At 39.1% G+C, this 12,829-nt stretch overlaps 1 protein-coding gene across 1 annotated transcript in view; it reads left to right on the top strand.

Moving 5' to 3' along the window:
- The window catches only part of NF1 (neurofibromin 1), a 45,952-nt gene that overhangs the window by 23,557 nt on the left and 9,566 nt on the right, over positions 1 to 12,829 (top strand). Inside the window, exons 16-30 of the mRNA XM_010159872.1 lie at positions 965 to 1,044; positions 2,404 to 2,527; positions 4,005 to 4,148; positions 4,868 to 5,114; positions 5,443 to 5,516; positions 5,630 to 5,713; positions 6,327 to 6,767; positions 7,198 to 7,337; positions 8,184 to 8,306; positions 8,739 to 8,822; positions 9,467 to 9,583; positions 10,132 to 10,313; positions 10,419 to 10,630; positions 11,233 to 11,394; positions 12,067 to 12,170. Of these exons, the coding sequence (XP_010158174.1) occupies positions 965 to 1,044; positions 2,404 to 2,527; positions 4,005 to 4,148; positions 4,868 to 5,114; positions 5,443 to 5,516; positions 5,630 to 5,713; positions 6,327 to 6,767; positions 7,198 to 7,337; positions 8,184 to 8,306; positions 8,739 to 8,822; positions 9,467 to 9,583; positions 10,132 to 10,313; positions 10,419 to 10,630; positions 11,233 to 11,394; positions 12,067 to 12,170 (2,318 nt within the window). The remainder of the gene's footprint in view (positions 1 to 964; positions 1,045 to 2,403; positions 2,528 to 4,004; positions 4,149 to 4,867; positions 5,115 to 5,442; positions 5,517 to 5,629; positions 5,714 to 6,326; positions 6,768 to 7,197; positions 7,338 to 8,183; positions 8,307 to 8,738; positions 8,823 to 9,466; positions 9,584 to 10,131; positions 10,314 to 10,418; positions 10,631 to 11,232; positions 11,395 to 12,066; positions 12,171 to 12,829) is intronic.

Raw genomic sequence — 12,829 nt, 5'->3', positions numbered from 1 at the left:
GCCTCTCAGATGTGGCTTTGAGTAGGTTACAAAACTAGTTCTGGAGTGTTTGTTTACAATAGGAAGTGATTTGAAATAGCTACTGTTGGAGAACAGTATGGGTGGCTTGGTTTTTTTCCAAATGCTGTTTTTCATACTGATCCCTTACAGCAAACTTTTTTTTAATTTGTGAGAGAAAATAGCTACGACTTTCCACACTTCTGTCTATAACTTGTTTTCACCAAAGTGGTGATTTATCTCCCTGCATATAAGACAACCCCAAGTAATAGATGTCTTAAGAGGAGAGATTTTGTTTGCTATAGTTGCTGGATATAATTAAGGATAAACAACTTCTAATTAATAATTTTCTGTTTGTCTGTAGCCTTTGACCAATTTTTTCAGATATGTATTTCTTCGGAAAATTGTCTTCAAATATTTTATAAGTAGTTGATTTTTGAAATTTTTGTAGTTAATCTGACTAAATCAAAAGCAGAGATTATAGTTTTGGTCAGACTTCAGCAGTACGCTCTTGGAAATGGTCAGGACCTTTTCTTATCCAAGTTTCTGCTTGCACAGGGAATGGTTGTAGAGCACAGTGTTTGTCTTGAATTTACAAAGATCTTGAACAACAGAAATTTTCTTGTTGCCGATAGAATTTTATATCCATAGAATTGGTTGCCTTACTTTTTTTTTTTTGCACCTGGACATTAAGAAAATATTAAAGCCAGAACCTGTCTTTTAAAAACGTAGTGTCTGTGTGTCTAGTGTGGACTAAGTAAGGTAAAACCACTCGGTTTGGATTATAAATATGCAATCAACACTAAATACTTCTGACATGGACTAACAAGGAACTCTTCTTCAATACAAAATGCTTTTTATGTCTTTTGGTTTTAAAACAATGTAATCAATATGTGATTGCACCTATTTCTCTGATGTACTCTGTAAATTTGTGCCTTTAAGTGAAACTACTTTGTTCTGAATTTAGGCCTTGCTAGTTCTTCACCAGTTAGACAGCATTGACTTGTGGAATCCTGACGCACCTATAGAAACATTCTGGGAAATTAGGTATGTAAGTTAACTTTGTGAGTTAGAGAAATAGCTGCTTTGTTTGTCTTCTCTTTTGAAATAGCCCTGAATGTTGTGGGAAGCCTATGCAACATCAGCATAAATCTGCAGTCAGGGTTATTATGTGTGTTCATGAAAACATTTTGTCTTCTGTAAACCAGAAGAATTTACTAAAAATACATCAAACATTTAGCTGGCTTTCTTAATGATTCTCTTCAGGCTGATGTTCAGGTGTAGAAATGATGATTAGTTTGAAAAGGTAGAGACTTTTCCACCTCACTCAAATGTTTACTACATGTTTAAATTCTGTTTTATCTTTCTGGGGGCCAATGGGGGGGTAATGCTAAGCAACTCTAGAAGTGTGGGTTTCTTAATCTTGCCTCTGAAGCCCTCACCCAGAGGAGGTAGTAGTTTGCCCTGACCTGCCAGCTCCACTTGTCTTCCCTGTGTATTTGAAGTATTTTCATTCATTAAAGTTATCTTGCTTTTTATGACTTCGCGTCAGCTGTTGCAGTTGATTTTATTAAGGGAAACGAAGTTCCAAAACCATTAGAAATACACAAAATGCTAAACTGAAAAATAGGAATCTGTAAACTCAGATTTTTGAAGAGTTGCCTGAACTAAACAGTTTTTAAAAGGAATATTTGGCGGTCTGAATCGGTACAGCTGTTTGTTTTAGAAGAAAGAGAGCAACAGTCTAGGAGGAACACTCTTACCAGCATCAACAAAGTGGCCTGTGTGACTGCTAAACGTGGCTCAAGGGGCTCGTTACGGGATAGGTTTGGGCCTGAGCCCTGCCTAGATGGGCAAGAACTGAAACTCATTGCTGTAACTCCTAGTAGTAGAAATGAGTTGGTGGTCTTTTCGGGCTGGGGGAAAAACCCATTAAAATTGACACTAATTTGGACCCTTTGGCAGTTTTAACAGAGAGTGTGAGGCCTGAATGGATATGAAGAAGGAACATCCCTAGATGTGTTCCTTCCAGAACAGAGTTGAGACACGTTATCAGAGCAGTGTAGGTAAACTTGTACTGCCACTGTCTGTGCTGTATCTGTTCTGTGGATAAATGGAGGACTTCTGAATCGACAGCCCTGGAGTCTGGACTCCTAACAAGTACCCAAATCACTTAACTTCCTCTAGGGAACTAAAAAGGCCAGCTGGGCGGTGGGAAGGGTCAGAGGGGAGCTTGTCATTTATAGTACATACCTGTATTATATCTGTTCTGCATTTTAAAAGATTATGCTGGTGTATGTATAGGTTATTCATGCTAATTGCCCATTTCTATGTAAAATGTAGTAATATCATGAAAACTTTTGTTACTAGATTGTAAAGCTAATGTGGAATTTCATTTTGCTGCAGTTCACAAATGCTTTTTTATATCTGCAAGAAACTAACTAGTCATCAGATGCTCAGCAGTACAGAAATCCTCAAGTGGCTGCGAGAGATTCTCATCTGTAGGAATAAGTTTCTTCTAAAAAACAAAGTAAGTAAATGGTAACATCTGTCTGTTCAGATCATTAAAATGGATCAAAATCTCTGCTTTGTCACTCCTTGTATTTACCAGGTTATTTTTACGGCTGGAAGAGATTTAATAGCTACACCTACACTTTGTGTTCTGATTTCCTCTCTGCTGACAGTCTGTGCTTTTTGAGGCACCCTTGATAGAGTTTTTAACCAGTTAGGTTTAGGACTTTTTGTTTTACTTGAGCTACGTGGGCTGTCTTACTTGCCTGGAAAATGTGTTTCACAGAAACGTGGTGCCTGATACCTATTTGCCTAATACAAAGGGAAATGGTCCACGAAGTGAGGAAAAGGGAAGGTTAGTTATGATGAAATATACTTCTTCATGGATGACATAAAAATTTCTTTTGGGATCTCATGTTCTTGTGAGTTCTACAATTCTGACTTGCTTCTGATAATCTCAAGAGACTTTTTTTCCAAGCCACATGCTGTAGTGCTATACTTGCTAGAGTTAAAGCCAGACTTGCTATGTCACTTTTTGAATTAAATAGCAAAAATAAACGGTTTCTGTTTGTTCTGTCTGATGTGAAAGTAGCTGTGCTAACGTGAGGATGCTGCCTTATGTGCAGTATATGGCATGCTTGAAAAGTCTTCTTTCAGCAAGAGGTTTTTATCTTAAAATAACATTTTTTTTATTTTCTTCTCTTTTCAACTATGGTAGCTCTGTTACTGATGGGCACTGCTTTTTGTCTGTGTTGATGCTGAGTGTCGGCTTTTCCCTTTGGTATCTCCAGTTTAACATGTATTTGTAAAATACAGCCTCACGTATTGCAGCTGAAGACCTGAGGCATTCTGGCTTTCTGTGAATTCAGGATGACTTTTACATGTGGACTCTTAAGTGGAAATCAGCTGTCCTTCCAGTAGAAAGCATGCTTAATATTACCATTCTCCTTCCAGTTAGGAAGTCATTAGTTGTTTGTAAAAATCTCTTTCGTCTTAAGTTCTTGGAGGATGTTCGTTAATACCAGGATCGGAAAAAGATAACAGTTGTTGTTAGAGCTCTGCTCCACAATTTTGGTCTCTGCTTTTCTGATCTAATATAAAATTTATAGAATAAAATGTATGGTGATCCAGAGCTTGGCTTCTTCAGACTTAATTACATCTACATTGTAATTATATTTATGTCAGCATGTGTTCTGTGGACTAAAACCAAGAAGCCTGTAGGCCTTTCGGGAGGCTCCAAGAAAGGGAGGAAAAGGCATCATTTTGTGCCTCAGGGTGATTTTTTTTTTTTTTTAAGATTACTCTCAAGATAATTTCTTAAGGAAAAATATCATTCTGAGATACCATTAATATGGGTAACTTTATAAAGCCCTGAGAGCACCAGTGTGAAGAGTACTGTGTAAATGTTGAACAACTTTTCACCTTCCTGAAATGTATCCCTTTTACCCTTTTCAAAAAATAAGTTGATCTATTATTTTTCTTCCCTCTCTTTATAGCAATCAGATAGGAGTTCCTGCCACTTTCTCTTCCTTTATGATGTCTCTGGAGCTGGAACAAGTCAAATTTCTCTTGACCACGAAGAGATGATACGCTGTGCTCCAGGAGCCACCCTCAGGAAAGGAAAAGGGAATTCTTCCATGGTAAGTAATATATGTTAATAATTCTTTTCAACACTTGGGGAGAAAAACCTGTGTGCAAGTAGAAATTAAATTGCTTGGAGAGTAGTTTTAAGAAAGAAAGTAAGTTCTTTCTGAGGAGGAAGAGACATCTGTGCCCTACGTAATGTGTGTATCTAACAGGCTGGTGTTTCAGGCTTTAAAAAGTCACACCTTTCTCAAGGTAAAATGTTGGTGAATCTTATTTCCTTAGGAATGCACATAGCATCCCTACACATCGGTCTGTTGTAATAAATCTGAAATCTCATTTGTATTGCATGCAGTTTGAATACGATAATGAATCCTGTGAAGGATCATAAAATGAGGCATTTTGGTATGGTATACCCTTTGACAGAAGTATCTCAGGCTGGGTTTTACGACTACTAGCTGCAGGAAAAAAAAAGAGGATATTTAGAACATCTTGTATAAGCCAAAACTTTGATTTTGATTACATTTCTAATGTATGCTTTTCCGCTGTCGCTAAGATTTTCCGAGGTACGTGGTGACCTTTATGAAAGGAGCACGTTCTTAGCTACTGTATCCCTGCAACACCATCTAAGAACTCTGATCTTGTGAAGGACCGCTTATTGCTACTGGAATAAAAGCATTTTTAAAGAACAGTTTCAATAAGGCCGAATGTTATTAAAATTGCCGTATTCATAAGCAATATTACCGAAGTTGGAATTCTCTGTTTGTTTCCCAAGGAAAGTACAGCAGGATGCAGTGGAACACCGATTTGTCGCCAAGCCCAAACAAAATTGGAAGTCGCCTTATACATGTTTTTGTGGAGCCCAGATATTGAGGCAGTCCTTGTTGCCATGTCCTGTTTCCGTCACCTCTGCGAGGAAGCAGACATCCGATGTGGAGTAGATGAAGTGTCGGTGCATAATTTTTTGCCAAACTACAATACTTTCATGGAGTTTGCATCTGTGAGCAATATGATGTCGACAGGTGAGAATCATCAATCTGTAAAACACCTTTTCACTTGTATAGTAAGACTGTTATTTGTGTTTGAGTTCTTTAAACAGGTTGAGATTCTTGATTTCATTGCTGCTCCTGCTTTCACAGAAACATCTTAATCATGGACATTGCTAGAGAGAGTAGAGAATTTAGGTGACTGAGTGCATGAGAATTTTCAAGTGTAATGAGACTAATCCTTTTCTAAATGCTCTAAGGGGATATGTTCCTTTGCTAATTTAATAATTATATTTAAAGATCTCCTATTTGGTGTAGGTGGGTTGTCAAAAAACTTGGTTAAAGGTTCCGTGCTGTGTTGCAGGGAGGGCAGCTCTCCAGAAAAGAGTGATGGCGTTACTCAGACGCATTGAACATCCAACTGCAGGCAACACAGAGGTAAACCTTCCTCGGAGCTCATGTGTTCTTCGTACGCATATTGTTTTGAAAACAGAAAATACTGTTGCTACAAGTAGTTTTGGAGTTAAATCTTATATTCTGTCTTATTTCAGGCCTGGGAGGATACACATGCAAAATGGGAACAAGCTACAAAACTAATCCTTAACTATCCAAAGACCAAAATGGAAGATGGGCAGGTGATTATGAATTTTTCCCTAGGTTCAAGGCTTAGAAATTCAAAAGGACTGTTTAAGCTTATGTATTTTAAGAAATTGAATTTAATATAGATAAATGAGTTTTGTAGGCAGACTTGAGCTCCATTAAAGTGTTCCAGAAGAAAAACGTTCATCAGTTGTTCGCTATGCTTACTAAGAGACCGAGAAGTGATTCGACTTAAATTGTTGCAAGGGAGATGGAGACTGAGCGTAAAAATTAAAAAGAATTTGAAAAAAAGAACAGTGAAAACTCTGGAATGCTACTAGAGAAATGATGAAATCACTTTACCTGGAGGTTTTTAAACAAGCTGCTGGCTATTATGCTTTAAATAGTCTTTATCCTGGTGCAGAGCAGGGAATTGACAGGCAATCCCTTCAGTCCTTTTTAGCCTTGCTTTTTCAACTTCTCCAAAGCCAGTGCCTTTGTCTAGATTTCTGTTCATACTGTCACACTGAACTGTAAAAGGGGAATCTGAGAAAATTATTGAGACTGGAATTGTAAGTGGCAGGATGCGTTACGGAATACTTTAAAATTCTGATCTCTCTATTAGTGATGTTTGATTGAAGAGTTTTCATCTTCAGCCTTCTCTTCCAGGTTACTGAAAGTCTTCACAAGACAATTGTCAAGAGGCGAATGTCGCATGTTAGTGGGGGAGGCTCCATAGACTTGTCTGACACAGATTCTCTTCAGGAGTGGATCAACATGACGGGGTTCTTATGTGCCCTCGGAGGAGTGTGCCTGCAGCATCGGAGCAATGCAGGGTTAGCGACCTACAGCCCACCTATGGGCCCTGTCAACGAGCGTAAGGGCTCCATGATATCTATGGTGTCCACGGAGGGAAATGCAGAGACTCCTGTTAGCAAATTCATCGATCGGTTGCTGACCCTGATGGTCTGTAACCATGAGAAGGTGGGACTCCAGATACGGACTAATATTAAAGATCTGGTGGGTTTGGAGTTGAGTCCAGCACTTTATCCCATGCTGTTTAACAAACTGAAGAATACCATCAGCAAGTTTTTTGATTCTCAAGGACAGGTAAAGTGTTGATACGTTGCTTCATATTTGTGTCTTAATAAGAAGTGTCTGTCTTGTCTTTTGTGTAGGTAGTTGCAATTGATAGCTGTTTGTGTTTTGTACAAAAGCCCACTGACATTGTGATTGTGTTTGACAACATGCATTAATAATTATTGTATTTGTGATTCCAGGCATTACTTAACATGAAGTAGTTGAAAACATTCTCAAATTCTTAGTGAATTCTGAGTACAGAATCTGTGAGAATGTTCTCAGAATCGTTATGGCTGGTAGTATCAACATACTTAATCTTGATATATTGGAATTCTTTTGGCTAGGTGATACCAGACAAATGCTTGTCCATTAGATTTTTGAAATGCTGCAGTATATTTGATAAATACTCTTTATTGGTTTTGTGTGTGACGAATTAAAACGAACAATTTTCTTCCTGTAGGTTTTGTTAACTGAGACCAACACACAATTTGTAGAGCAAACCATTGCTATAATGAAGAATTTGCTTGACAATCATACAGAAGGGAGCTCAGAACACCTTGGACAAGCTAGTATTGAGACAATGATGCTAAATCTGGTTAGGTAAGGAATCCCGTTGGCCTTCCTATACAAAGTAATACATCTACAAGAAAGCTGGGGCGGGAACTTTTTGCAAGGGCCTGTAGTGACAGGACAAGGGGTAACGGATTTAAACTGAAAGCGGAGAGGGTAAGATTAGATATCGGGAAGAAATTCTTCCCAGAGAGAGTGGGGAGGCACTGGGACAGGTTGTCCAGAGAAGCTGTGGATGCCCCATCCCTGGATGTCTTCAAGGCCAGGCTGGATGAGGCTTGGAGCAACCTGGTCTAGTGGAAGGTGTCCCTGCCCATGGCAGGGGGGTTGGAACTTAGATGGTCTTAAAGGGCCCTTCCAGCCCAAACCATTCTGTGATACAATTCTATGATATGTTTAGGTGAGGGTAGACCCTTCCAGTTTGTCTTTTCTGCTTGCATCCATGGAGAAGTAGTAGCAGATTTTCTCATCTTCCTCACGGTGCAGAGTACGCTGATGGGGGGTGGGGATGTGACTTTTTTTTTTTTTTAAAAAAAAGAACTAACCATTCCATAGCTTGACCTAATTCTTGTAAGCATTCCTGGTTTATTTTCTCTTCAATGGTGGTGGTGGTTAGAAACCAGCTGAAGGGCACATTTCTCTTGTGCTACTGGAAAACCTCTTTGGCCAGAGGAGGGTCGGTGCCGGCCTTCAGCTGATGTCATGGCTGGCTTGCCCACTCGGCAAACCAAACAAGGTAGCCCGAACACTTGTGAACCCCTCGTGCAGGTATGCTGGGCCAGCCAGCGTGTAGGTTCCAGCATGGAGCTGAAAAGATTTGTCAGAAGTGTGGGCCTTGTAGTAGGAAGTATTTAATTGTTTTGCTTTTTTCTTCAGGTATGTGCGTGTGCTTGGAAATTTGGTACATGCTATTCAAATAAAAACTAAATTATGCCAGTTAGTAGAAGTAATGATGGAGAGGAGAGATGACCTTTCGTTTTGCCAGGAAATGAAATTTAGGTAGGTATTGCACTGTGTAATTTCTTGGATAGCGTAATGTGGGCAAGTGTAGCTTTGCTTGTTTACTTTTTTAAGACAAAAAACAAACCAAAACTGTTTCTCACCAGTGTTCCTGGTATAGGGATAGGACTCCTGTCTTTGTCTTCAGAATAATTTTGAGCCTGGTCTTGCATTAAAATTTGATTTTGACTGTGGGGATACTGAACACCTGTAAAAGTTCTGTGTGTGATTCAGACTGGAATATTACTTGGTGTAATAAAATCAGTTCAGGTCATCCTCAGCGTGTGGGGATTCACATAGTCCTTACACTGATTTTGTAATAAGTAGGAGTGATGCCAGCAGTAATAAGTGTGTTTGGGGGAGGGCTGTTTAAAATAAAAAGAAGGTAAAAAGAAAAAATAAATGCTAAAATAATATATCTGTGTGTCACAGGAACAAAATGGTGGAATATTTGACAGACTGGGTTATGGGAACATCTAATCAAGCAACAGATGAGGATGTGAAATGCTTGACAAGGTAAGAAAGAATGCTATTGAACTGGTGCTGAAGTTGGCACAGTGTTCCAGGTGGCATTAGATATCCACAAGTGAGCAGGCTCGTGTGGACCACCTTTGGTGAGAGTAATATTCAGGAGAAGACAGAAATTGAAACTTAAGATGTGGTGAACAACAACAGAATTCGATTTAATGCACGGTTTTAACTAACATGGCTCGAGGTGGGGTGTTCTGGTTTTTTCAAACCTACTGAAGGTATTTAATTCCTTTTGATTCCTTTTAGCCTTAGGACTGTGCTGGTTTTGGTTGAGCGTTTTATTTGCTAGAGCTGTGTCTTCATATGATGTGTTCTGAAGAATAAAATCATCAAATGTTATGGTGTTGAATTTATACTTAACTGGTATCTTAGTGTCAAATTTGGTTTGCAGTTGTTGGCCTTACGAGATACGTTGCTTGAACCAGTACTACCGAATGCCATTGCGCTTTTCCTGATGGACAGAACTTCACTAGAATAGTGAAGTTCTTAAAAAAACCATCTTTTCACCTGTGGTTAGATATATAAGGAAAAGGGACGTGGTGCTGGATGGGAAAATTATCAAGGGGGGAAGGGAAGACTGACTGATTCTGCTGGATTGATTCACAGCTGCTTAAAACGTTCTTTTTCAGAGATTTGGACCAAGCAAGCATGGAAGCAGTGGTCTCTCTTCTTGCTGGGCTTCCGCTACAGCCTGAAGAAGGAGATGGTGTTGAGTTGATGGAAGCGAAATCTCAGTTATTTCTTAAGTAAATAAGGACTTCTAACTATTTTTCTATATAGTGACTCTGAAGTAGATGCACCATATGACTTATACAAACTATCGTTTTTCACCTAGCAGAAGTAATTTTATTATCCAAACAGAAATTACCTCTTACATATCCCATTTCCAAGTCTCTACCTCCTAGTTTTATGGCAACATTATAATTTTAAAAATAGCTATCAAATTTGGCTTTTTCTGCTACATGCAGATGTGTGCTTAGTTCATGGGAGCGATTAGTTTGCTTTGATATATTTCTACCCATGAAATCTCTTTCAGGTCACCTGTTTGTAAAGGCACAGCTGTAAAATTCCCTTGCTTGGTTTGAGAAAACTTGCATGCCAAGTTTAGGATGGTGCTTTCCAGTTAATACAGTGGGTTTAAAAGTTTGGGCTGTGCTGCAAGAAAGATTACTTGAGGCAGTGATGAGATCTTTTTGGAGGCTTATTGTCTATTTGCTGGTGTACTGAAATCGTTGCAGATGGTCACCTTTGTGGATCCTGCTTTACTTACCCAAGTCTTTCTCTTTTTCTTTAGATACTTCACTCTGTTTATGAACCTTCTAAATGACTGTAGTGAAGTTGAAGATGAAAGTGCACAAACAGGTGGCCGGAAGCGTGGAATGTCTCGAAGACTGGCTTCGCTACGGCACTGCACTGTTCTTGCTATGTCAAATTTACTCAATGCAAACGTGGACAGTGGTCTTATGCACTCAATAGGTAAAGTAGTTAGTGATAACTGTGCATAAATGAATACGTAATGAAGACATTGGTATTTAATTTATTTTTACATCTTCCTTAGTAGTTCTGGGTTTTTTTAATCAGGCTTGGGCTATCATAAAGACCTCCAAACAAGAGCTACGTTTATGGAAGTCCTCACCAAAATTCTGCAGCAGGGAACAGAATTTGATACGTTAGCAGAAACAGTGCTAGCAGATCGGTTTGAGAGATTGGTGGAGTTGGTTACAATGATGGGTGATCAGGGGGAGCTTCCTATTGCTATGGCTTTAGCCAATGTGGTGCCTTGTTCTCAGTGGGTAAGTTGATTCATGCATTTTATTTCCTACATTTTTGACAATTTAAGACTTGAAATAAAAATGCAAACTTTGAAAGTGTAACAACAGTCTGCTAAAGAGACAGACCTACTGTGCATGATAGCTAAGTTTACTGAATCTAGTTGTCAGAGATCTTGATTATGGACAGCGTTTTTGTAGTAGTTTTTTAGTTAAGATCTAGGAATAATTTTCTATACAATTATTGTAATGAATCAATCTGTTTGGGCTGGTTATTTATTACAGATTGTGCTGTAATGCAGACAACCAGAACTGTATTTGATGCTCTAGGCTTTAGCAAGATGGATTGGACTTTGTTATACAGCAGAATAATTGCTTATCTCTATGTGGACTAACCATTAGGAATTTGTATGACTGGATATCATGAGGCAGAGTCCTAGACAAGCAATAGCACAGGAAAGATGTAAAGAGAGAGTGTGTATGCTTCATTTGATATTCACATGCAAGACTCCGTACCAAACTTAAAGCATTAGTACAAACTGCTTGGTGTTTTTTTAATAATTGTTTATTTTGTACTTGCTTTGGCTCACTGCTAGTCACATTAACATTGCATTGCTTCTTTTAAGGATGAGCTAGCTCGTGTCCTGGTCACACTCTTTGATTCCCGGCACTTGCTCTACCAGCTGCTCTGGAATATGTTTTCAAAGGAAGTTGAACTCGCAGATTCCATGCAGACACTCTTCCGTGGAAACAGTTTAGCCAGTAAAATAATGACTTTCTGTTTTAAGGTATATTATCTAACCTTTCTCTCTGTTACAGTTCTCTTCAATAACAAGTGTAGTAATATAAAAGCACAAAACTGCCAGTTTATGGTGTTAAGCACTTGAGTAACTGGATTAGGTAGAAACAGTTAGTTGAAACAAACAGCTAAATATTTGTAAAAGTTACAGTTAGCTTAAAGTCCTTTCCTAAATAATCTTCAGTTATAGTAGGACTCTTTAAACTTCTGACTAGTGTAGTCATAAAAGTGATTGTGGGGCTAGTACCGGCTTGAAGACTGTTGCTGAAGGTCTTTTTATAACTGGCCATTTCAAGATGGGGAAACAAACTCTCTGAGGTCTTGTTTGTGCTTCCCTTTCAGTTTAAAAAGTTGTGTTGTACTATACAAACAGAGATGGGGTGTTGAGTCACTGTGCTTTTAAGAAAGAATCCCATCTAGTTATTGTGGTTATTAAAGTGACCTGAGTTTTCTCTAAATTGGAAATTAAAATACTTGTGGAAATTGATCACAGATATGTTTCAGAAGTGAGACTAAAATATAGGAACAGTTTTACAGAAATCCGGCTTACACCAAAACAAATGAGATATTTTCAGGCTCTTTTAATACTTGCAGTACTTTGAAGTGTTCCTGTGAGTTGCCATGTTAATCTGGCTGGTATCCTGATGTTCTTTCTACACAGGTGTATGGTGCTACGTATTTGCAGAAGCTTTTGGAACCTTTATTAAGGACTGTGATCACATCCTCTGAATGGCAGCACGTTAGCTTTGAGGTGGATCCAACAAGGTTTGAGATTTGAGGGGGAGGGGAGCAAATGACTTTATTTGTAAACATGATTCCCAGTCATTGTAAATATAACAGGATTCCTTTTCCCACATTGCAAGTATTTTTCTCATACTTCAAACTTTTCTACTCCTCACTTTACCAGACAGGGTAAATGTTCCTGCAGTCCTTATACCCAGGGAGAATTGGACAGAGCTGTCTAGTGCAGCGAGGTGAATTTTGCTGCATGTCCTCTGAGCCCCCAGACAGTAAGGGAGATGGAGAGCTGCTGCACGTCTTCTGAGCCCTGAGAGCAAAATGGAGATAGAGAGCAGGACCTCTTCTACTTCCTACTTTTATGTAGGCCACTAATGTGGGGATTTCGAGTAGTACCAGAAAGTTTCTGCTTTAGGTCAGCAAATTAGTTACGGAAGCCAGATGGAATTGGATGTGATCAGCCTGGAGAAGAAAAGGCTCCGGGGAGACCTTATAGCACCTTCCAGTACCTGAAGGGGCTACAAGGGAGCTGGGGTGGACTTTTTACAAGGGCCTGTAGTGACAGGACAAGGGGTGACGGGTTTAAATTGAAAATGGGGAGGTTTAGATTAGATATCAGGAAGAAGTTCTTCTTGGAGAGAGTGGTGAAGCACTGGGACAGGTTGCCCAGAGAAGCTGTGGATGCC

This window comes from Eurypyga helias, unplaced genomic scaffold, assembly GCF_000690775.1.
Source record: "Eurypyga helias isolate BGI_N326 unplaced genomic scaffold, ASM69077v1 scaffold37839, whole genome shotgun sequence".
NCBI classification, from domain to species: domain Eukaryota; kingdom Metazoa; phylum Chordata; class Aves; order Eurypygiformes; family Eurypygidae; genus Eurypyga; species Eurypyga helias.
This window is presented reverse-complemented; position numbering and strand designations above follow the sequence as displayed.